This window comes from Mesocricetus auratus, unplaced genomic scaffold, assembly GCF_017639785.1.
Source record: "Mesocricetus auratus isolate SY011 unplaced genomic scaffold, BCM_Maur_2.0 Super-Scaffold_100041, whole genome shotgun sequence".
Taxonomy (NCBI): domain Eukaryota; kingdom Metazoa; phylum Chordata; class Mammalia; order Rodentia; family Cricetidae; genus Mesocricetus; species Mesocricetus auratus.
The window spans coordinates 6,591,304-6,614,917 of NW_024429218.1; the positions used below are offsets into that span (position 1 = coordinate 6,591,304).

The 23,614-nt window shown below is 40.9% G+C and overlaps 1 protein-coding gene across 2 annotated transcripts in view; it reads left to right on the top strand.

Annotated features, from left to right (window-relative positions):
- Nucleotides 1-19,059, top strand: part of Otud4 (OTU deubiquitinase 4) — a 41,489-nt gene extending 22,430 nt beyond the window's left edge. For both annotated transcript variants that reach the window (XM_005077729.4, XM_040734804.1), the window contains exons 11-21: nucleotides 845-939; nucleotides 2,790-2,890; nucleotides 2,983-3,172; nucleotides 6,680-6,842; nucleotides 8,835-8,958; nucleotides 9,671-9,726; nucleotides 10,139-10,216; nucleotides 11,026-11,164; nucleotides 11,657-11,911; nucleotides 13,147-13,187; nucleotides 14,181-19,059. In XM_005077729.4, coding sequence (XP_005077786.2) covers nucleotides 845-939; nucleotides 2,790-2,890; nucleotides 2,983-3,172; nucleotides 6,680-6,842; nucleotides 8,835-8,958; nucleotides 9,671-9,726; nucleotides 10,139-10,216; nucleotides 11,026-11,164; nucleotides 11,657-11,911; nucleotides 13,147-13,187; nucleotides 14,181-15,395 — 2,457 coding nt within the window. In that variant the 3' untranslated portion in view covers nucleotides 15,396-19,059. The remainder of the gene's footprint in view (nucleotides 1-844; nucleotides 940-2,789; nucleotides 2,891-2,982; nucleotides 3,173-6,679; nucleotides 6,843-8,834; nucleotides 8,959-9,670; nucleotides 9,727-10,138; nucleotides 10,217-11,025; nucleotides 11,165-11,656; nucleotides 11,912-13,146; nucleotides 13,188-14,180) is intronic.
- The last annotated feature ends 4,555 nt before the right edge of the window (nucleotides 19,060-23,614 follow it).

Genomic DNA, 23,614 nt, shown 5'->3' on the forward strand with positions numbered 1-23,614 from the left:
GATCTTGAATTTGGTTCCTAGTACTCACATCAGGGGGTTTACAGATGCATGTTCCAACTCAAGGAACCTTGTGCCCTCTTCTGACATCTGCTAGCACTCCATAGGTGGCAGAAACCTACATATAACATTTTAAGAAATTTAAAATTAGCCTTTAAAAGTCTTTTTTATTGAAAAAGCAGTGTCCTGTTGTAACTAATGAGGAATGAGATGTCAACTTAGGAGTCTTAGAACAGTGTGAGTCTTTGTAGGGCAGAGCTACTGTTTACTGTGCTGTCTTATCTGATGCAGTCCTTGCCTGTGCAGTTAGCTACTACTGTCAGTGGGGATGGTAAGGAACAGTTGAATCAGCGTTTCTACATGGTTTTGGTATCATAAGAATGAATGGGAAAATTTGTGCAATGGCTGCTGTGTAGAGGACTGCTGGCCCCTGTGTGATGTGATGCCATTGCCTCTCCAGGTGTTCTCTGTTGTATGATTACTGTTACTAGTTTGCATATGAGCAAACAAGATAAGTAGATTGACCAAAGTTGTTGCTAGTCAGTGGGAAGGCCCGGGCCAGAGATTGAAAGTGTGAATGGGTTGACAGTTGCTGAGTATTGTTTGGAGTTTGCTAGATTGTGCTGCCATTTCTTGAAGTATTGAGAACAATTCAAACGATCTTTGACAGCATAAATAGTATTAGGTAGAGAGGTATAGTATCTTAGATTGTGTTGTATCCCTTTTTGTCATTTGTTTTTCTGGATAAATGTTTATATTTAGTTAAAGAAAATACACATTTAAAAATGAGCTACTGATATATGTGAAAAAAATCAGGTATCTGATTTTTCTTTCTGGTGTTCAACAGGTTAGATTGGATCATAATGGAAAATTTTCTAATGCAGACATTCATGGGGTTCACTCTGAGAATGGACCAGTTTTATCTGAAGAACTGGGGAAAAAGTACGTATTTTTCGGTCAAGGTGTTTGCTACCTCTTCGATTTCCACTTTTACAAAAATGAATACTGCTTGCTTGCAAAGGAACTGATTTTGAAGCTGGGTGTGGCAAATACCTTGTTCAAGACCATCCTGGTCTACATAGAAGTCCAGGGCAGCCAAGGGGTACACAAACCCCATCTCATTAAAAAAAAAAACAAAAAAACCAACCAAGCAGAAAACACACACACACACAAAACAACAAACCAAACGAAACAGAATAAACAACAAAACAAGGATGTGAATTTGAGTCTCCAAAGTCTACATGAAAGCGAGGCATGGCTGTGTATGCCTGTACCCTCAGAGTTGGATGTCAGAGGTAGGTGAACACCAGGTGCTCAACTAGCCACATAGAGTGAGCTTCAGGGTCAGTGAGGCTGTGCCTTGAAAAACATGGTAGAAATATCGACAGATCCAGAATGTTCACATCCCTAGGTAAAGAAAAGCAGTTGGAGTTTAATTAGATTGTTATGCTTGCTGGTGCATTTTACAAAAGAAATAATAGTTAATTTTAATGGGTATTGAATATTCTTCATCAAAAGCAATTGGAAATTGGTGAATTTATGAAAGTAGGGACGTTGAGAACAGGCACCATATTCTTTTCTATTTTCTTAGTGCTGGGTTCCGTGCAGTCAGTAGTTTGTCAGTGGCTGGGTATGGAAGTTTATGCACTTAACCCCATCACTCACGAAGTAGAGTTAGGCAGATTTCTTGAGCCAACGGGTCTACAGAGTAGTCTGTTCAGGTAAACTAAGGCTGCATAGTGAGACTTTGTTTCTAAACTGTCAGTATTGTCAGATATAATAGAAAGATACTATTATCACAGTGTCATTTTTAGCGTACCTTTAGTTTGAGTTATCACTACCTTTACTAGAGGAAAAGGTAATAAATTATACCTTAACCTTTACTGAAAAAACAAATTTAAATACATATGACTGTAAAGTATATAACACAGTAAGCTCCAAGATAACCATCACTTCTTCCCTATATTTTTTCTTTTTCTTTTTTTTTTTTTTTGGAGACAGGGTTTCTCTGGGTAACCCTGGCTGTTCTGGGGCTCGCTCTGTAGAGCAGGCTTTCTTCACACTGGGATCTGCCTGCTTCTGTATCCAGAGTGCTGGGGTTAAAGGCGTGTGCCACCACACCCAGCCCTTATTTAGTAATTTTAATAAACTTCAAAAATTTTTATTTTGAGGTAACATCTCACTTTGTTGCACTGGTGTCTTGAAAGTTGAGATGAGGTTGGCCTCACAGATACTGACCTGCATCTGCCTCTGGGAGGGCTTAGACTAAGTGTGTGCAGTTGACTTAGTTTTCCCTCTCTGTCTCTATATAAATTTAAATATTTAGTTTTAGGGACGGGTCTCACATAAACTTGGCTATTTTAAAACTCACTGAGTAGACCAGGTTGGCTTCTGAACTCAGAGATTAAAGGCATGTGTTGATAAACCTGGCTAAAGTTGGCAAATATTGCAGATATAAAATCTCTAATAGTATGCTTATATGTGTTTTATTCTTTTAAAATGATTCTTAGACATCTACTTATTTTATGTGGATGAGTGTTTCCCCTCATGTTAGGTGCAGTGCACACATGTCTGTTGCCTGAGGAGGCCAGAAGAGGGTATTGTACCCTTTGGCACTGGAGTTAGGACCGTTGTGAGCCACTCTTTGGGTGCTGAGAATTGGACCAGGTCCTCTAGAAAAGTAGCCAATGCTCTTAACTACTGAGCTGTCTCTACAGCCCGTTTTACTGATTGTTTTAGTTCTTAATGAAATTATGTGATGTTACTAACAAACACTTTCATTTATTTTGAAGACATACACCGAGGAACCTCAAGCCACCTACCCCAGAAAGCTGGAATACAGTGTCAGGAAAGAAGATGAAAAAACCCAATTCTGGGCAAAATTCCCATTCAGGTAAATTTATATTGAAGTTCCTTAGGATTATTATGGTAGTTTGTGGAGTTGTTTATGCCAGGGAAATTGTGAGATCTTTTTGTTTTCCACAGATGCGGATTACAGAGGGCCAAAGAGTCTAAGCAAGCCAATAAAAGCCCCATCAGCACTACCTCCTCGCCTACAGCACTCTTCTTCAGGTGTAAGACAGCATGGGTTCTCTAGTCATTCTTCAGGGTCCCAGTCTCAGAAATCCTCCAGTGAGCATAAGAATCCAAGTAGGACACCCTCACAGATCATAAGGTAATCTTCAAGAGAAGTAGCTGTGAAAGACATTGTATGTGCTTTATTATATTCATTTTTTAAGTTACAACTTATTGTTCATCCTTATTTATAATATAGTATTGAAAAGTATTGGTGGGCAATGGTAGTGCACGCCTTTAATCCAAGTACTCGGGAGGTGGAGGCAGGCGGATCTCTGTAAGTTCAAGGACTACACAGAGAAACCCTGTCTCAAAAAACTAAAAAAGAAAAAACAAAAAAACCACAACCCCCCCCAAAAAACCCAAAGTATTTTAATAGAACTTCTAAAAGGTACAAAATATACTATAGATGAATAAAGCTTTAGTTTTTAATATTTTGTTTTCAATGATGGAAAACCTTATGGTAGCTCCTGGTGTCTCTCAAATACTGTGGCAGCAGAATAATGATCCACAGGAGGGAAGAAGGTAGTTTACTTCAGCACAACTCAGTAGCCAATGTTGGTTCAAACTTTGAGAGTCCGACCCCTAAGTAGTTTATTTTAGTTATATTTAAGCAATTTGCTGAAAAATTTCCTGCTGATAAATGTGCACAGTAAAACTTACATCAAAAAGCTTTATGAAGTACATGTGACATCTTCCATAAAGATGGGTTCTATACATTGACTAGATGTGACACCTTCATTAAAAATGGATTCTATACATTGACAAACTCATGATAAGGGTCTCAGAGAGTACCCCGTTTAGTTTCATCCACACAAAAGACACAAAGGTCACCGGGCTATTAACCTCATCTGTTCCCAGCCGCCAGCTGGATAGCAATTTGCATATTCCTCTCTTTGAAGGGACATCTTGTGTGTTTAACATTTTTCATTCCCTTCATCCTTACTTGTGATCACAAGGACCTCCGTGTCTTTCACTTTCTCCCTTTTTTATAAAGAGAAAATTGTGGCTGAAATAGAGGCCAAAGTCGTGATTGCTTGCATGACTAACCCAGCTAATGGAGGCAAGTATAACATAAGTGTAAGAGTAGCTAACAGACACCAAGGAAAGAAGAAAGCCATCTCAAACCACAGTGGCCATTCAAAGGTCACTGGGGAGATTTTACGTCTTTATGCAGATCTTTAATTTGACTATCAGGAGTATGAGAAAAATCTGACACATTAAAGCAACCTGTGCTTTTGACAACCAAGATAATGCTTGAACATAATCTCTATGTCTATTTTGTAAAACATTCCCAATTTGCTTATCTCTTGATAAATTTCTGCTAATAGTTTGGCTGTAATTAGTAGTTTTACTAATCATACAGGCCATCTTTGAGACTTCTCTTTGTACTCCATCAATCGTTCCTGGAACTGGCAGTAAAAAAGCTGTTGTGGCTGCAACTGTTATAGGATCTAGTTAGATGGAAAGAATGACCACACTTTTTAGGGGGAGGCCGCTTAACTCTTGATCAGTTGCAAAGATTTTCTAAGCAAAATGGGTGTAATGTGGGCTGTCCAACATAACCTTTTATAAATCTGCAGAAAGGTCAGTATTTTCACAAAACAGACAGATAAAAAAGGTCCAGTCCAGAGGCAGCTGTTTATCAGAGGAAAGTGCAGTCAAGAGGATATACATTTAAGACATAAACAGTGTCATTTAAATGAAAACCAACATTGATAGGAACATGAGTGACAGCCCTATGAGTATGGTGTGGGTGGGTTCTACCTTGTCTCCTATTTTATGCATGAGGCATATGAGTAACTCCTGTGCCTTAAATTTCTTTTTAGGAATATCGACTCCCAGTGCCTGAAAGGCCCAAAATATGAAAGTTTCCACTTTTGATGTAAAGGACATGATAAAATTCCTTATTTTGTTAATGCTATGAGTGCATCATTGAATAGATGTGTAATTTGACCCAAGCATCAGCAGGGAAAGCATCTATAGTCCCAGTAACAGAAAACTCACTGTATCATCCCTTTGTCTATAATCCAAATTGCATGTTTCTCAAATTCCCATGGCGGCCAGAAGGGACTAAACCAGCGTCAGTTTCATGGGTTAATCCACCGTCATCTTGTGGGACATGGTGATACGCATGCAGCCATGGTAGTAGAGAAGGAAAGAGAGATCTACATCTTGATCAATAGCTACAGCAGGCAAACTGTGTCACAGCATAGCTTGAGCATAGGAGACTTAAAGCCCACCCACACAGTGACACACTTCCTCCAACAAGGCCATTCATACTTCAAAAAAGCCACACCTATTGCCACTCACAATGGAGGTCATTTTCTTTCAAACCACCACATTGCACTCCCTGACCTGAGGTGTGGCACTGTGCGTGGGCTTTAAAGTCTGTAAGCCCCCCAGTTAAATGTTTTCCTTTATAAGAGTTTGACATAGTCATGGTGTCTCTACAAAGCAATAGAACCCTAAGACAGAGAGGCCATTCCAGTCCACACTTCCACATGCATGGTAGTCCGTTACTGAAAGAAGTCAAGGCAGAAAATCAAACAGGGCAAAGCAGAGTCGGTGGAGGAGTGCTGCTTACTGCCTTGCTCCCCATGGCTTGCTCAGCCTTTCTTATAAATCTAGGATCACCTTCTCAGGGTTGGATACCAGCCACTGTGGCCTGGGCCCTCCCCCATCAATCAGTAATCATCAAAATGCTAGACAGACTCATCTGTTGGTGTTAACAAAGTAATTTTTCCAATTGATTGTCTCTCCAAATAATTCTAGCTTGTGTCTAATTGATATAAAACTAATGAGGACACTAATCTAGTTAGTTATGACTTTCAGGTTTTAAGTATCATTTAATTATAAGATAATTTCTGCTATTCTAGGACATTTGGTCCATGGTGGGTTCTTAGCAGATGGAATTCTTACATGTCAGCTAGTTGTCATTAATTGTACTTGAAGAGTTTGTTTAGGCACTGAGCTGCCTCCTCTTTTACTCGGTAGTTTACTGAGTATAGGCAAAATACCCATCTTTCTATGAGACCAGCTGCTTTAAGATGGTGGGGAACAAAGTGCATTCCAAGGTCAGAAACAGCACTGTGTGGAATACTATGATATTGGATCAGGCATTCTATAACTTCATGGATGATGATTTTGGCAGAAGCGTTCGTGCAGGAAAGGCAAATCTGTAACCCGAATAAGTTTCTACTCCAGCAAGGACAAAGACAGTGTTGTCAGTCTGCCACCAGGTGCTGGTCACCCTGGGCAGTGGGCCATATCTAAGGCTCAGTGTTAGCCTCTGCTGTTGGTAGATCTGGCACTCAGCAGCAGTGGTAGTAGTCACCTGGTGAGCAGCCGTCCTCATTGTCGAGGTTATGCATAAACCTCATCTCTGTCATGTCACCATGTCACCTCATGTATGGGGCCAAAGCAATGACAGCGATGGGTGGGAAAAGAACTTTAAATGCTGTGTTTTTTTGTTGCCAGCTGTCCTAAGCTACAAAGTGTGGTGTAGTAGTTTAGTTGGGTATTTATTTGAAAGAATAGATATTGCGGTTTTGTTTTCTATACATTGCCCCTTTTTTTCTTCCTGAAAGAATGTTTTATTTGACAGAAAACCCGATCGTGAAAGAGCTGAAGATTCTGATCACACGAGTCGCGAGCCTTGCTATTTTGGCCTTTCCCCGGAAGAACGCAGAGAGAAGCAAGCTATTGAAGAGTCTCGTTTACTGTATGAGATTCAGAACCGGGACGAACAGGCTTTCCCTGCCCTTTCGGTACGCGTGTATAGACTGCAAAGGTTCATGTTTAGTAGTCCTTCTTGATGCAGTTTTTATGTAGTAAACCATAATTTCTGATGATGAACTTAATTTATTTAATTTCATGTGCATTGTTGTTTTGCCTGCATGTATGCCTGTGTGAAGGTGTCAGATCCCCTGGAACTGGAGTTTACAGACAGCTGTGAGCTGCCATGTGGGTGCTGGGAATTGAACCCAGGTTCCCTGGAAGAACAGCTACTGCTCTTAATGACTGAGTTATCTCTCTAGCCCAGAATTTAATTTTTTTAACTGAAAGTATTTTAAAGTTTATGTAGACCTTGGTATGGTTATGTGCTTGTAATCCCATCTACTTGAGAAGGAAGCCAATCCCTGAATTTAAGGCCATCTTGCCAATATAGTGAAATTCTATGTCAAGAAAAAAGGAAGGAGGGACAGTAAAAGTAGAATTTATAGTTAATCCTGGGTCTAGAGATACTACTGAAAAAAGTTGGGGACAGTTGAGCAAGTAAACTGATTTGTTCACTTGTCAGTGATGGGTATTTTCTTTCAGACTGAAAGGCTTAGTATTTGCAAGCCGAACCTGCAGTATAGAGGCTTACAACTCAGTTGACCTTCTGTAAGGTTTTCTGAACAGCCAGGAAACTGTTTATTAAACATAAACTTGATGTGGTTTAAACAAGAAGCATGTGGATTTGTTTTGTTCTGTGTGTGAGTCCCTGGGCTGTACTAGATACTTGTGATAAAAGCAATGACTTTCCCTTTAGCTTCCCTAGCTTTGAGGGACAATCAGAAAGGAAAACCATTTGTTATGTTGGTGAGGGTGTCATTGACAGGACAAGGAACCCCTTGCTTGTGGTCTTTAAGTCTTGGTAACAGTGAATGAAACCACAAGGAAGAATGCTGTTGTAGGCTACCCTGTGCCAAGGACAAGATCCAAGCTGCAATGTTCACTCTTCTGTCTTCCGAGAGAGAAGCTCCATTTGAAAGAGCTTATCTGGACTAGTTGAGTCTGGGGCTTCGGGAGGGTTGCAAATGTACCCAAGTCAGGTATGCTTGCGTGCTAGGCACTGTCTGTGAACTAGAGACGTTCCTTTCATGCCTTATTTGTTTTCACAAAGGACTGACTTTAATCCTGTCCTCAAATGGCAAGAATTGTGCTACTGTTAGGTGGTCATAGGTTGTAAAATTTTATCGTTAAAATTTGTTTTTCATATTTCCAGACTTCAGATTTATCTGGTGTTAGATTTGATAGTGGCTTAGATTTGTTTACTAAAAACTGGAATAGAAGACTGAACCTCCTTCCTGTTGTGATTCATTAAGAGTGCTGTTACAAGAATTTAGAACTTTCAGTGATAATTTGTCTTTAAAAATCCAACTTTAGCTGGCTAGTGGTGACACACACAGAGGCAGAGGCAGGCAGATTTCTGTGTGTTTGAGGCCAGCCTGGTCTACAAAGTGAGTTCCAGGACATCAAGGGCTACTCAGAGAAACCTTGTCTCTAAAAAAAGAAACAACAAACAAAAACCAAATCAACCAACCATCCAAACAAAAAGATTGAATCCAACAACTTATTCTGGTCTCTTTGTTTTACCAATGTTATGGTTGACTCTTTGAGAGCTCAGGTGGTTTGCTCTTGACTGTCATTTCAGTGATGTCTGCTAATTGATTTTTTTCCCTTCACATGGGACCTTGTTTGTGCAAAGAACGTTGCGAGATGACAAATTGGTCAGTGTTTTCTTAAAATGATATGTAAAGTATTAATTTAGGCTGAAAGTCTAATTACCTGATACTTTGTTCAGTTATAGACTATTAGTTTAGATCACATAATTAAATGATGAAATCTATAACTATACCTATCAAGTAGATTCTAAAGTATAAAAATATAAGGCTATGAATTTTGAGATTTTTGGTTAGAAGTATGAATGTTATATGTAGAACTTGTATTCATGTTTGTAAAATTTTAATGCCAAGTGTGACTTTATTTTAAAGAGCCCATCGTCAGTCAGTCAGTCACCTCAGAATAGCAACTCGTGTGTGCAGAGGAAGTCTTCCCATGCAAGGGATAGGAAGGGGAGCGTGCGGAGAACAGATGCAGAAGAACGGAAGGACAAAGGTATTCCACGTCACTGAGGATGTCTGACACCCTTGCCTGATTCGCCCTATTTGTGATTTTGTTTTTTTGTTTTTTTGTTTTTTTTTGCCGTTTGAGGTTTTAAGTAAACTATGGTTTGGAAATCCTAAATGGAGAGTTCCAGAAATACTTCCTCAGAGTCCAGTTGAATGCTGCTTTGAGTAGCATGATGATGTGTTGTGATACAATGGTTCTTCCTGTTCCCATGTGAAGGGCTGGTGTTTCCATACTGTGTATGCTGCTGCACACCAGCCCTTCATAGCTGTCTTGAATATCACTTTGACCGGGGGTAGCCATCCGTGCTTGTGTTCTAGTGATGCCAAAGTAAAGTCAGCGTACTTTAAACGACAAGGTGGAAGTAGAACCTTTGCAAGAGGTTACACTCACATAACTTTAGAACAGATGCAACCCTATTTCTCTTCAGTATTTGCTTCTGCTGACTGTGTAAATACAGGAAAAAGATCCTATAGTGAGTATAAGATTAGCTACCATTCACAATTTCAGATGTCTGCTGGAGGATGTATCTGCTATGGATAAGAAGAGGTTGCTGTATTGGGAAAAGACTGCGAATTGTCAAGCTGTCTATCTAGTGTCACATATCTGACACTGGAGAGAAACACTGACTTGAGAGAAACAGTGATTGTTTTTCTGACTGATGGTTGATGCTCCCTTTCTTATTCTTAATCTTTTGCAGATTCCCTACGTGGTCATACTCATGTTGACAAAAAACCGGAGCCAAGCATACTGGAGGTAAAGAATTTACCTGTTTATTTAATCCTTCTGTTTATTTGTTTGTTTTGATTTTTCGAGACAGGGTTTCTCCGTGTAACAGTCTTAGCTGTTCTGGAACCAGGTTGGCCTTAAACTCAGAGATCCACCTGCCTCTGCCTCCTGAGTACTGGGATTAAAGGGTGTGGGCCACCACATGAGGCCTCAGTATTTATCTTTATCACTCTGTAGAGATGTTTGTAAAGGAGACTGCTATGTTTTAGGAGTCCCCATATAAAAGCTCTGTGGTAAAGTGACACTAAACCCATGTACAGGCCAAATTAAGCGGGTGTGGGTTCTCAGAACAGCTTCTCTGAACCAATTTGAAAGGCAACCACTGTTACCCAGGATGGAGTTCTCTTATTCACAGTTTGACTTTTTCTTGCTCCCAAAGATCAGCGATGATAAATGTACAAGAGTTTCATCACCATCTAAGTCAAAGAAAGCAGAGTGCCCATCTCCTGTAGAACAAGTAAGTTACTGCATTAGGCCCCGTCTCCTTTCTCTATGGACTTTTCTCTGTAAATGAAAACATCTATGTTGTAAATGGAAGAATTCATACCTGACGTGATACAGGTGCTTTAAATTTATCCTGTTTAGTCAAATTTATCCTGTTTAGTCTAAAAGGGTTTAAAAGTTAATGGAATGTCATTTATAGGCATTCCTGTGACTCGATTTTAAGTTTATATTAATGCCTTTATGTGTGACACCTCTTGCTATTTTTGAGGTAGTTCAACTTGAAAATTAAAAAGATAAAATTCCTACTATGTTAATAGTATTTCTAGAAATATCTGCATCATCACCAATGAATTATTCCATATACATTAAAAAATAACAGTAGCTTACCAAGTAAATGAATATACTTCAGTTTCTGCAGTCACTTTGGTTCTTGGTCTAAAGTAAGAATAGACAGTTACTCGCTGTTCTCTCACCAGACTTTGTGTCCATAACGTGAATGTACCTAAGTGCATTTAATTTTTTTTTATTTTTGGGTGAGAATCTTAAAAAAAAAAAAAACCTAAGGACTTTAAAGGCTTTCTATGATTTGTTCGTTTGCTTTCAGAGTTTGTTGTTTCTGACTGTGACTCGCACTAGCAACCTTGTTAACATGAACTGAGTTTATATGGTGTCCTTTGCCAGTGTATGAAGACTGATGTGAGCAGTTAAATGTTTAGCTTTATAGTAGGACCTTTTAGACTTCACTAAAGATAAATTTACGAAAATTTATGTCAAAGCCAAATGATTTTTTTCTTTCCTTTTCTCCCCTTCCTGTTCTTGAAGAAGCCAGCAGAACATATATCTTTGTCAAACCCAGCTCCCCTTCTAGTTTCCCCAGAAGCACATCTCACTCCTGCCGTGCCTTCTTTACCAGCCACTGTGCCAGCCTGGCCAAGTGAACCTACAACTTTCGGACCAACAGGTTAGAGAAGAAGTTTTTAAAAATTACGACCAGTTGACAAGAATTCTTTTCAAGTCTCAGGCTTCCAATTCTGCTTGACCACAGCAGAGTAATGAGTAAGGAGCCCATTAGGGCTTCTCGCTTACTTGTGGGGCAGGTGCACATACGTGCATGGTGTTCATTGGATGCTTTTATAATCTCGGGTGTGTGACACGTGAGCCAATTGTCAGTTGTTGGCCACTGTTTGTGATCCTGCATAGGCCACACTGTTACATCTTCTTCAGGACTCTTTTCAAGGACCTGTTCCTTAAATGGTCTTTTGGGAACTGTGGTTGGAAGATATTGACTGAGCTTATTTCGTGGACTGTCACTAAAGTACTTTAGGTTGCTTACTGCATGCTTTACAAGGCATCTAAGTTGTGCACCATGACTTTAGTGCAAACTGTGTTTCTAAATGAATATGACCTAGATTCTCTTTTATTTTTTATTTTTTACCATTTTTGTCTTTCTTAGGTGTCCCTGCTCAGATTCCCATTTTGTCAGTGACGCAGACCACTGGACCTGATGCTGCTGTTTCACAAGCGCATTTAACACCCTCTCCAGTTCCTGTGTCGATTCAGGCAGTTAACCAGCCCTTGATGCCTTTGCCTCAGACAATGAGCCTTTATCAAGACCCACTCTATCCTGGGTTTCCTTGTAGCGAGAAGGGAGATCGAGCCATTGCACCCCCTTATTCACTGTGTCAGACTGGCGAGGACCTGCCTAAAGGTGAGGCCTTCCCCATTTCATAGTGCTGTTTTCCCTGAGCACAGATAGCTCTCATGACAAGTGGGAAGGTACAAGCAGAAGCCAGATGTCTGGCTCTTCCTACGCTGTAGAAGGGCCTCATCCAGCAAAGAGCAGAGGTTTGCTGGTGACTAAGGTTCATGTGATTGTTCAGGCCTATTTTAGCTTGGTCTCAGTAGAAAACGAGCTTCGTGCTTAATGAAGCCTCTCTTGTGTGGTTTGTTTGTTTTGTTTTGTTTTTTTTTCCTTTCCATAAATGACCTCAACAGCTTTGAAATCATTTCTAGACTTTGATTTGTAGGTAGTACCCACTATGTAGCCCAGGCTGGCCTGGACCTTGTACTCTGCCTCATTTTCTCCTAGGTTCTGGGTTATAAGTATGTAATACCAATTCCTGATTCCGTTTATGGAAATCTTACTGTTTCTCTAGTGTTTGCATTTTATAATTTTTAAAAAAGATTTATTACACACACACACACACACACACACACACACACACACACACACACACACACACACACAGTGTTCTACCTGCATTTATGCATGCAGGCCACACACACACACATATACACGTATACATACATATGTACATACATACAGTATTCTACCTGCATTTATGCATGCAGGCCAGAAGAGGGCACCAGATCTCATTATAGATGGTTGTGAGCCACCTTGTGGTTTGCTAGGCATTGAACTCAGCACCTCTGGAAGAGCAGCCAGTTTCTTTAACCGCTGAGCTATCTCTCCCGCTCTTGTATTTTGTAAGTTTTTGAAACCACACATAATATATGAAAAATGGTGTTCATCTGATTTGTCTCCCAGATTGAATTTTAATCACATAAACTAATTTTTTTTTTTTTTTTTTTTTTTGCTTTTTCGAGGCAGGGTTTCTCTGTGTTGCTTTGGAGGCTGTCCTGGAACTCGCTCTGTAGACCAGGCTGGCCTCGAACTCAGAGATCCGCCTGCCTCTGCCTCCCGAGTGCTGGGATTAAAGGCGTGCACCACCACCGCCTGGCTTCAGAGACTTAGATATTAATGCAGAGAAGTGTAGAAAACCCGGAGTTACCTCTAGTAGAAGCCTGGATTTTGGTTATGTTTCCATTTGTGTGTTTTACTGTGCAGGCAGTCTTGGTAGGAAAATTTGTCTTTAGAACTAATGATTGTTGAAGGTAAGAAAAACATTGACTGTATTTTTAATAAAAATATTTCATTTTCAGATAAGAACATTCTTCGATTCTTCTTCAATCTTGGTGTAAAGGTATTTATATTTTTTCCTTTTAAAATTAATTTTATTGCCACTCTAAATAGTAAAATTTAAGATATTTAACTCCTAATTACTAAATGCTACCTTTCGTTATGGGACAGGTTCTAGTTTTTGCTTGCTATTTCTTTTAATTGCTCATGGCTTGGTTTTGGAATATATGAAGGGGCTAACCAGTTTCCTGGACTACTCATGGGAATGTCCTCTTAGTGAAGCTCTGCTTTAGCAAGTTTAGGTATGTCATCCTTTGCAAACCAGTAGGTGTCTCGGGAGCCTCGTGTATTATACAAAGCTGCCTCCATTGAGGAGAGTGAAGGAAGTAATCAATTGAGAGCATTATTCTGTAAAGGGAGAACATTGCTCACTAGCATAGCGGAAAGAAAGAGTGTACAGAACTCACTGCCCTTGTCAGTGTTTTGCTGTCTTTGACTTGAATTCTTTTCTGTCAATTCTATGAACATGGACTATCAAGTGCCTCAGTCCAGTAGCCAGCCTCATAAATCTGTATTTATTGCCTGGTTACACTTACTAGTTCATTCTGGATTTATATTGTCATCCAGTTATATTTTCTTCATAATTTGGTTTTTTAGTTGAATGCCAACAGAGGAAGGAATTAAAAGTATTTCATTGTCATCTTTATCCTTTGTTAAGAGGTCTGATTTGTTAATATTTGGCTATTGGAGTAATTTGAGAGCTTCTACAATAATTAGTACGTCTGGAGACCTTGTCCTATTAGAGCATTTTCCTGGCAGGCTAGAGTCAGGATTTGAGTGGGTCTAACTAAACTCCCAGTGGCAGAGGTAATGCTTCCTGTGAACCTGCATCAGGTCAGAACCCAGGGAACAATTGTTGCATGCCACGGATCATCTTGTATTTGGACTTGAGTACATACCGTTATAGGCATGAGAGACTTCGCTTGAACTAAATAAATACTTTCAGAAATACAGCTTTTTAACCTTTAAATTATTTTGCTATTTTTGTGTCTTTCAGGCATATAGTTGTCCTATGTGGGCCCCACATTCTTACCTGTATCCTCTGCACCAGGCCTACATGGCAGCCTGTAGGATGTTCCCAAAAGTCCCTGTTCCTGTGTATCCTCAGAATACTTGGTTCCAGGAAGCCCCTCCTGCTCAGAGTGAAAGTGACTGTCCTTGTACTGATGCCCACTACTCTCTGCACCCTGAGGCCAGTGTTAATGGACAGATGCCACAGGCAGAGATGGGACCTCCTGCATTCTCCTCACCTCTGGTCATCCCCCCATCTCAGGTGTCTGAAGGTCATGGACAGTTGTCTTATCAACCTGAACTTGAGTCTGAGAATCCCGGGCAGCTTCTTCATGCTGAATATGAAGAGTCATTAGGTGGCAAGAACATGTACCCACAACCATCCTTTGGACCGAACCCATTCTTAGGTCCAGTTCCCATTGCGCCTCCTTTCTTTCCTCATGTTTGGTATGGGTATCCTTTTCAGGGATTCGTGGAAAATCCTGTAATGAGGCAAAATATTGTCTTGCCCTCTGATGATAAAGGGGAACTGGATTTGCCCCTGGAGAATCTAGATCTGTCTAAGGAATGCAACTCTGTCTCAGCAGTGGGCGAGTTTCCGGAAGCCAGAGTTGAAGGTGCACATTCTCTCTCTGAGGCAAGTGTTAGCAGCACGCATGAAGGCCGAGTGGAGCAGTCGTCCCAGACACGAAAGACAGACGTAGCTTTGGCTTCAGCCTCTCCTGGAATAGAGGGGAAAGCTCATCCTCCCACTCAGATTCTAAACAGAGAGAGAGAAGCCATGTCTGCTGAACTTGAGCCTAAGAGAACCATCCAGAGTCTGAAAGAAAAACCAGAGAAAATGAAAGATCCCAAGACTGCTGCTGATGTGCTCGGCTCTGGCGTCAACTCTGTGGATAGATTGCAGAGACCAAAAGAAGAGAGTTCAGAAGATGAGAATGAAGTGTCTAATATACTGAAAAGTGGCAGACCCAAGCAGTTTTATAATCAAACGTATGGAAGCAGGAAATACAAAAGTGATTGGGGCTCTTCCGGTAGAGGTGGCTATCAACATGTGAGAGGCGAGGAGTCCTGGAAAGGGCAGCCTAGCAGAAGCCGGGATGAAGGTTTTCAGTACCATCGAAATGTTAGAGGACGCCCGTATAGGGGAGATAGGAGGAGATCAGGGATGGGAGACGGTCATAGGGGACAACACACTTAATGGTTAATTGTTGCTCATTTTGTAGAGCTGCTGAAGCCTTTTCTTAGGTGTATTTCTGAAGGCTTTACCAACATTAAAATAAAAACCCAAATTGGAACTATCTTCTCCCCTCCCCCTTTACCCTTAATTCATATTCTGGATGAGACTTTCTGGACACGATTTCAAGGGGCAGATGAATTTTTGGCATTGTGGTTTTTCTTACTCTGAATTTGTTTATTGGGTTACTGCCCCCATAAAGTAAACATGACTTCAAGTATTTTTTTATAAACAGCTCAATATAAAACATAGACTTAGTGTTTGATTTCTTTTCTCTTGTGTAAGTTTGATTTAGAACATTGGAAGTGTGTGCTTTTCAGTGTTTACTAAAGTGACGGGAAAGTAAAGCATTCAACATACTATAGATTCCAAAACATAACATGGCACCAAATAGAAATGTATATTTTATTATGCAATGCCTTAGTCAGAAACTGGGCTCAAACAGTTCTCAGCCTAAAACACTGTTGTCTTTTAATATGCTTCCAACCCAAAGGCCTTTCATCTCAGTATCTGTCAAACTTGAATAATGTTTTCTCTCTACTATTACACACGAGGCAGCCTATTATTAACCTGTGTCTCAGAATTGTTGTATATAGTTCTTTTAATATCCATAGGGTATATTTTTGAATTTTGGTGAGTGCTGAACTTGAGATTGTGGGAAGTCCGGTGAGACGGCTGTTTCCATCAAGAACTCTTAGCACTGCTGTAAATATAATGGTGCCTACTGGAAAGGAATGTAGATGCTATGCATTTTGGGAATAATCTGCATCTGTTAAAACTGCAGAGGTTTTTTAATGCCACTTTAACACTAATGCACTGACAGAGTCTAAATATTTTGTGAGCAATGTTAAAGTTTTTAACTTGATAGTCTCCTCTTCAAGCGTGGTTTTTCTCCCTGCACCATTGGTCACGTTTATCACTCTACAGTTGCATGTTCAACTTAGCTGGAATTACCGTGTAAAAAGAACGTGATTGTGACTTGTAGTTCTTCTAGAGGATGCTGCTAGAGGGTGGTTTTGCTTTGCGCTTTGTCGTTTACCCATCAGTGTGTGTCTGGTCTGCTGCTTCCTGTCTGCAGCATTCACTAGACGCTCCCTTTGCATGTGGCACTCTGTTCTCATTTAGAGATTGGACTCAGACAGTTAACACAGGATTCATTTATCTGTGTTACTATGTAAAACTAACTGTACGTTGTATTCTTTATTTGTATATATCAATGTGAAAATCTACCTTTTGTTTTTTTCTAATGTTGCAATTACCTTGTGATCAGGCAGCTTGAGTGCTATGCAGTTAGTTAGTAGTCTGGGGGTGATTGTCTTTGCTTGTTGTGTGTTAAATACCTAACCAGAAATAGATGTGGCTTTTGTTTTAGGGGGCAGATTACTTCAGAGCAAATACAATTAACTTGAATATAACAAACAGAAGCAGACAGTTTTCTGGGTCCTCTGATAACTGTGGGGATGCTTGCCTGTCGGCTAGGCTCAGTGACGCTCTGCTGTACTGTAATGATGGGATTTACCTCTGTGCTGTTTTAATTACCCTCATGTCTGGGTAACTGCTGATTTGAGTAGTGATTAGCGTTTAGGAAGTTTGTAACATAGGACTTTTAGAAAGCACTTTGAAAGATAACATTTTATTAATGATGGTGCTAGGTAAAATTTATGGCCTGGGATGTGTAGAAAAATTGGGAACCTGTTGAAAGGAGTTTGTGGTCTGCTTCTAAGCTAGAATGGTTGTAAAGGTTCTGTTTTGCCAGTGCTTCAATATCAGTGACTGAATTATGGAGTAAGAACTCTAGAGGACCTTCGCTTAGTCCGTGCTTTTTATGTAGAATTGGCTTTATCTCGTAGTTTCAGTATGAAAATCACCTTTTGATATAATGAACTAGATTTAGAAGGTTGGTGTGTTTGGTCTCAGGATTCCAAAAGAAGTACCTGTTTCCAATGTCTTTCGTGTTTCTCTGACTGGGGAAGCGTCTTAAATTTGGACAGGAAAGAGTAACGCTTGTTTTCTATACAGCCGCTCCGTCTCACCTCAGTAGTGAAGAACAGCCCTTTGTAGCTCCTGAGGGAAACTGTCGGACGAGCTTCCGTTTCCTTACCTGACTTCTGGGACATGATTGGTCAGCGATGAAAGAATTCTAGCCTGTGGTACTCTTTGTGACCTCTGGAATACAACTTGGACTTTAGTAGTTTTAAAATGGTTAATCTTTGTGTGAAGGTCAGTTTACTTTAGGTATGCTTTTACGTGTATTCATCCAGGGGATTCTGCCTTATGCTAGATCAGACTTCGTGAGCTGTCAGGTGCATTTTGACCTCTTTCGACACAAGGAAAGAGAAGGATGGCAGCTGAAAGCTGTTGGTATTGTCATTGGGGAACGATGGAGCCTCATGGTGGAATACACTCTGAACAAATGCTTATGCTGACCAAGCTCGTCTGTTTCAGTTAGGGCTTTAGTTGGATAGACCCCAGCGTCTCCTTTCTGTATTGTCTCTTCACGGTTTTCCTCTAAGGCACACCTTCCATTCTTGCCCCATGCGCTCCGTGGCAGCCTTCATGTTTCCTCCACGTCTATTTCTTGGCAGGGCCAAGTTCATACCTGCCACAAGCTGACAGAAGCAGGTTTTCCACATCCACAGTGCTGAGACAGCTTATGTGCTGCAAACCATTCTTTGTAGTGTTTCCTTTGGCCCAAGGGTGAACTAAAAGCCTGTGAGCTGCAAACTGGCTTGTGATTGACTGGTGCAATACAGTTCCTTTCTAAACTGTTCTGGTTTAGAAAACACTCAGCCATCCTGGAAACTAGCAATATTTATTTTGCCTCGTTTATTTTATCTTCAGTTTTAGATAGGTGAAGTTTTCCTTTCACTTAGGGTACTTAGCAAGATTCATCCTAGTGTAGCTAGAGGAAGTTGTATTTCTGTTTACTGTGTTTTGCTCCCGATTTTGTCTAATTGCTTTTTTAAAAAATCTTCATAATGGCTCACTTGAGTGTGTTAATTTGAAAGAGCTAAGATTTTACCACTTAGCCATTTACTCTCCCACTAATTGGAACTTTTTTTTTAAGTTTCCCCTTTCCCTAAAGTTACAAGTTTTAGAAAATCCTGTAAGAGGGGTGGGTGCATGTCTTAATGCTGAGAAGCAGCAGCTTTGGGGTTGAATTTACTTGAATGGTTTAAAAATTGCATTGTTACAAAGCTAGAAAAAAATTTATGTATGAAAAAATGATCCTAGCCTTACACTGAGTACAATAATACTTAATAAGCATGTGAAGATGTGATCATTTGTGATGTTACCTGTAAAAACATATATACATATCTATACATATCTTTTGAAGTGTTGAAAGGAATAGTACTTTATATTCTTTATCATACCACTTTTGTAAGTGTTGAATATATTGCTGTTTATTTTTCTATGTTCTGTTTCGTAGCCTTAAGAAGTGTTTCAAACGATCTGAATGTATAAAACAAGTCAATGCCCTACATGGTGTGATGCTGCATTATATATACAACCGTGTGCATATATTAAATTCTGTCTGTCGATTCTGCTTGGGATTCTTTGGTCTTTGGGTAACCCAATATATCATGTGTAAATCTGAGGATAAATCTTAGTAAACTCTTGAAAATGACATGGTTTCCATGTATATTTTTCATGCTGGAAGACAATCACAGTAGGGAAAACTGGAAGTGGGATTTGTACCTATGGGATAGCAGTTGTTTTCCTTACTTCTTATGCATTGAAGCTTTGGCCAAGTTACAGAGCTAGTGAGTGGTGGGATTGTACTTAACTCCATCGTGAGTGGTTCAGGGAATGCTCCATCTCTTTGAGCATGCTGAAGCAGGATGCGGAGCACCTAGACATCAGAGGCTAATGGACCTCTGTAGTGTGTTCATTCTGTGCCCCCCACCCCCAGGCCAGTAATAGTTTTCTGAAGAAGGACTGAACAAACTGGAAACAGAAATTTATCAGATATACTGACATTTTGAAAGTTGTTTGCTTTTTTTTTTTTTTTTTGCTGTCTTAGGAATTAAGGTACAGGATTTTTTTTAAGGCAGGCATTCTAACCTATGGATTACATGCCTGGCCCTGGAAAACATTTCTTGATTTATTGAGTGCATGTTCTTCATTAAGCAATTTTGGAATACTACATGGCAGTGCTGGCAGTGTTTGCTAAAGTTATGCACTTCCTCAGGAGAGCTCATACGGTTTTCTCAGCAGAACTCAAAACACTGCTCATTCAAGTACAAATAATTTGGAAATTGATCTAGGATTAGTCAGGGAGCTATGTGAGACCTTTTTTTATTTTTGGTGAACTTTTAAAAGATACCAGTGAAGTGAAACGGAGTCCCTGGAGCTGCAGTTAGACGCTCTAGAGACTGCACTGGGAAGGGTGCTCTGCTCAAGGCAGGTTGCACTTCTGCATCCTTGTCTGGCCTCCTTGGCCTCCTCAGTGCAGGAATTCAAGGTCACTGCCACTGCACGGCATGCACTCTGGGGTGTGTTCTGTGAACTTCCATTAAAACATTTTGTTTGCTTTGTTTTTTGAGACAAGGTTTCTCTTGTAGCCCTCACTGTTCTGGAACTCACTCTGTACATCTGCCTCTGCCTTCCGAGTGCTGGAATCAAAGGTGTGCTATACTACCGCCTGACTAAAATTTTTAGTACAATGTATTTTGGTCGTATTTTTCCAGTCCCCCAGTGTTAGCCAGAAAAATGGAAAGATACCTCCCTACTCATCCAATTTTTTGTTCTTTCTCTCAAAAATGAAACAGAAAAAACTCTACTAACTAAAATATGCCTGCTAAAAGGAGTGCATTTTTGTTTGGTTAACTACTGGGCTTGGGGTCTGCCCTGGCGTGTGGTTGCTAACACCCAATAGCACTTTTCCTGTTCCCAGCTTGGTTCAATTGCAAATAGCTTCCTGGTTAGTGGCTGCCTCTCATTTTCAGGGATGGGATTTTGGCTGGAACCCATGCCTGACCCAGTCCCTGAGTTCATATGTGTTTTAGTCCTTTTGTATCTGAAGACTGCTTCCTTGGAGTTGCCTACCACCACCAGCTCTTGAATTCTGCCCGCAGATTGCAGAGCCTTTAGAGAAGGGTTTTAATGAAGACGTCTCATTTAAGACTGACTGCTCTGAAGTCTCCCCCTCTGCACACTGACCAGTCGTGGGTCTCTGCTAATCACCATCCATTGAAAAGAGCCGCTCTGGTGAGGGCTGAGCAATGCAGTAGTGATCTAGGAGTAGAACTAAGTCATTAGGAGTTCTATTGAAAAAACCATTCCCTAGACCATTGCTTAGTATAGCCTTGGTTCTTGGTTAGTCTCAGGTTCTTGGATATTTGTGCAGTGCCAGGTATGAATGGGCCTTAAATCTAACTAAAACGTGGCTGGTGCTTTGGAGAATACGTGTGGCCAAGCCGCACACCTGCGGCCTGCGTGGCAGAAGGCAACAGCTCCACACAGCTGCCCTTCCATGTGTGTTAATGCACCACAAACGAAACTTGAGAAAAGTGCTGCTCCATGACATTTGTGCCACTGCTGTACAGTAGTCCCTAGAGGGAAGCTTCTAGTGAGCATCAGCTCAATTTCTACATGTGTGATGACAGTTGGTGTCCTCAGAGATAGAGCCTTAGGTTTTTCTTCAGGTGGAGGGTAGCCAGTAGTCTTGGCAACAGCCTGTGAGGTTGGGGAGGGGGATCTATAGGACCCCTTTGGCCATCAGCTAAAAGGCTTTTCCTGCCACTTGGCCTGGGGGCATGTCTAGTTGGGGCATTGTAAAATAACCCCATTTCAATTCCTTTCACATGTGTATATTTTAGGGAACATCTATGATAGCTGGTTTCCATATGGCTTTTCACTTCGTTACTGAGCCATATGTGGGACTTCAGAGTGAGTTGACTGAGCTCTCCAGAACTTTGAGGTGATGAGGAAGGGGAGCATTTCCCTTTCAGTGGTGTTCGGTGGGACTGCCCAGATGAGCAGAGAAGCCAGAGGGAGGGAAGCAAGACTTTCTTGTAGCTAAACTGTTTGTTCCTGAAATGAATGAGATAAATGTTGAGAAGTGAAGTCTGGTGTTTAAAAGTCTCTTTTAGTTCCTGGAAAATTTTGTGTTCAAAATTCAGCCCCTGAAGTTGTTTCACGCAGGGTTTAAGTAAAGCTCTCCATCCAAAGGATTCTCTGTAAGGAATGAATGGGGCCAGTGGAGAGTTTCATGACCTGCGGAAATGTGTAAGGTTTGGAAAACTTCTTGGCTTAGGTTCCAGGGTTTTGAAAGAGGGTAAGAGGGGAGTCACACAGGGGTCAACTTGCAGGAGGTAAGGGAAAGATGCACTTAATGCTGACACAGGAAGTGGCTGCTGGCATGGGGTCTTGTTCGGGAAGCATGCTTAAAGTTCTCTTGGCATTTCCCTTCTCTGGCCACAAAACTGCTCCATGCATCATCTCCACGAGAAATAGTATAGGTATGCTTTGAAGGAAAGCAAAAGGATTTCCCAGGTGACTTTAGCTCTCAGCTTGCCAGCCAGAACTGTCAAATGGCATAAATGTAACAAAGACAGGAATTATAACTGTTTTGGATTAAACTGGCAAGGAGGTGTTGAGGCCTGGGAAAAAATGGTATTGACAGAAAGTTCCAGAATTTTCACAGAAAGTTCCAGAATTTTCACAAGTAGCCCAGTGCAAACCTGCAATAAATGGGCAGACTAAATTAAAAAGGAAGCTTACTTGTGTGCCTGCATAAAGAGGCAAGAAGTTGATCAGTGTATTCCACTGTTGCAAAAATTACTAAGGATCTCATGCTGAACCAGGTTGTTTATGATCCAATAAAGCTTGCCTGAAGATAAGAGTGCAAAGCTAACCACACTAGTCAGTCATAGAGGCCAGGCAGTAGTGGCACACACCTTTAATCCCAGCATTTGGGAAACAGGCGGACTGATCTGCTAGTTCAAAGCCACCCTGGGTTACACAAAATCGATCAGTCTAAAAGAAATAGAACTCACACAAAGGTGATTCCAGCACTGGGGGTGACATGCCTTTAATCCCAGCACTAAGGAGGTAGAGACCGGTGATATATGGCTGGGCAGAAAGAGAAATATAAGGGGGAGGAGCAGTGTTGTCTAGGCAGTAAGAGGATGCAGTCTGAGGACAGGATTGCCTGCCCCTTTGGTGGCTTGGCTGCTTAGCCTCTCTATCTTCAGCTGGAACCCCAACATGACTCATGCTACACTAACCTGCTACTGACCTATCTCAGACATTGCAAATCTGTTAGTATGTTTTACCCAACGCTCACCACAATCTATAGTCACACATCCCTTCTACTACGCTTATTCTATCATGTCTCTGACTTGAGCTGTTCTTTAGACCCTAGAGAGTTACTACACCATCCTGAGATGTGTCCTTCCCTCACAGAGCCTTGTCAAGATTACCTCAGAACTGTAGTGCCGTGAATTTTAAACTCAGAGGGTTGTCTGGTGACATGGTTAACAGCCTGGTGACCTTTCTGACCGGTGGCTGAGACCACACTGGACCTCTCATAGATCCTATTCTTGAGCTAAGCTTGTCAATCTGTAGAACCTATCATGGAAGATGTCACATGTTCTTTACAAAGAGTTTCTATGTATTGTACAAAGAGTTTCTATGTATTGTGCACACAGGGTTAATTATCACCAGGACTTTTCCACCAAATTGTGTCATGCATAAATATGCCTAAAATAACTGAACCCACGCCAGCTACTGTGTCACGTTGAGCCAGACTATCTTCTCGCCTCCCACGAATTGTTACTCTGCTGACTGGGTGGTCAGAGAGATCCCCGGAGCTAAGCACTATTTCAAAAAAAAAAAAAAAAATGCTCTTTCCTGTACTTATTGTTGTCCTCTCTAGAATTCATCTTGCTAATTTCCCCTTATATACTTATTTTCTGTTTATTGAAGACAGACTTCCTCTGTGCATCCTTGGCTGTCCTGGAACTCTTGCCCTGTGTAGACCAGGTTGGCCTCAACTGAGACCCACCCGCCTCTGCCTTTCAAGTGCTGAGATTAAAGGTGTACGCCATCACCACCACCCTTTTCATTTGCATGAAAAATACCAATTTATTAACATACATTGTCATTAGCTAGAACTAAAAATGGATGAACTTTAATTTTCTTCTTCTTTGGTTTTTCAAAGACAGTGTTTCTCTGTG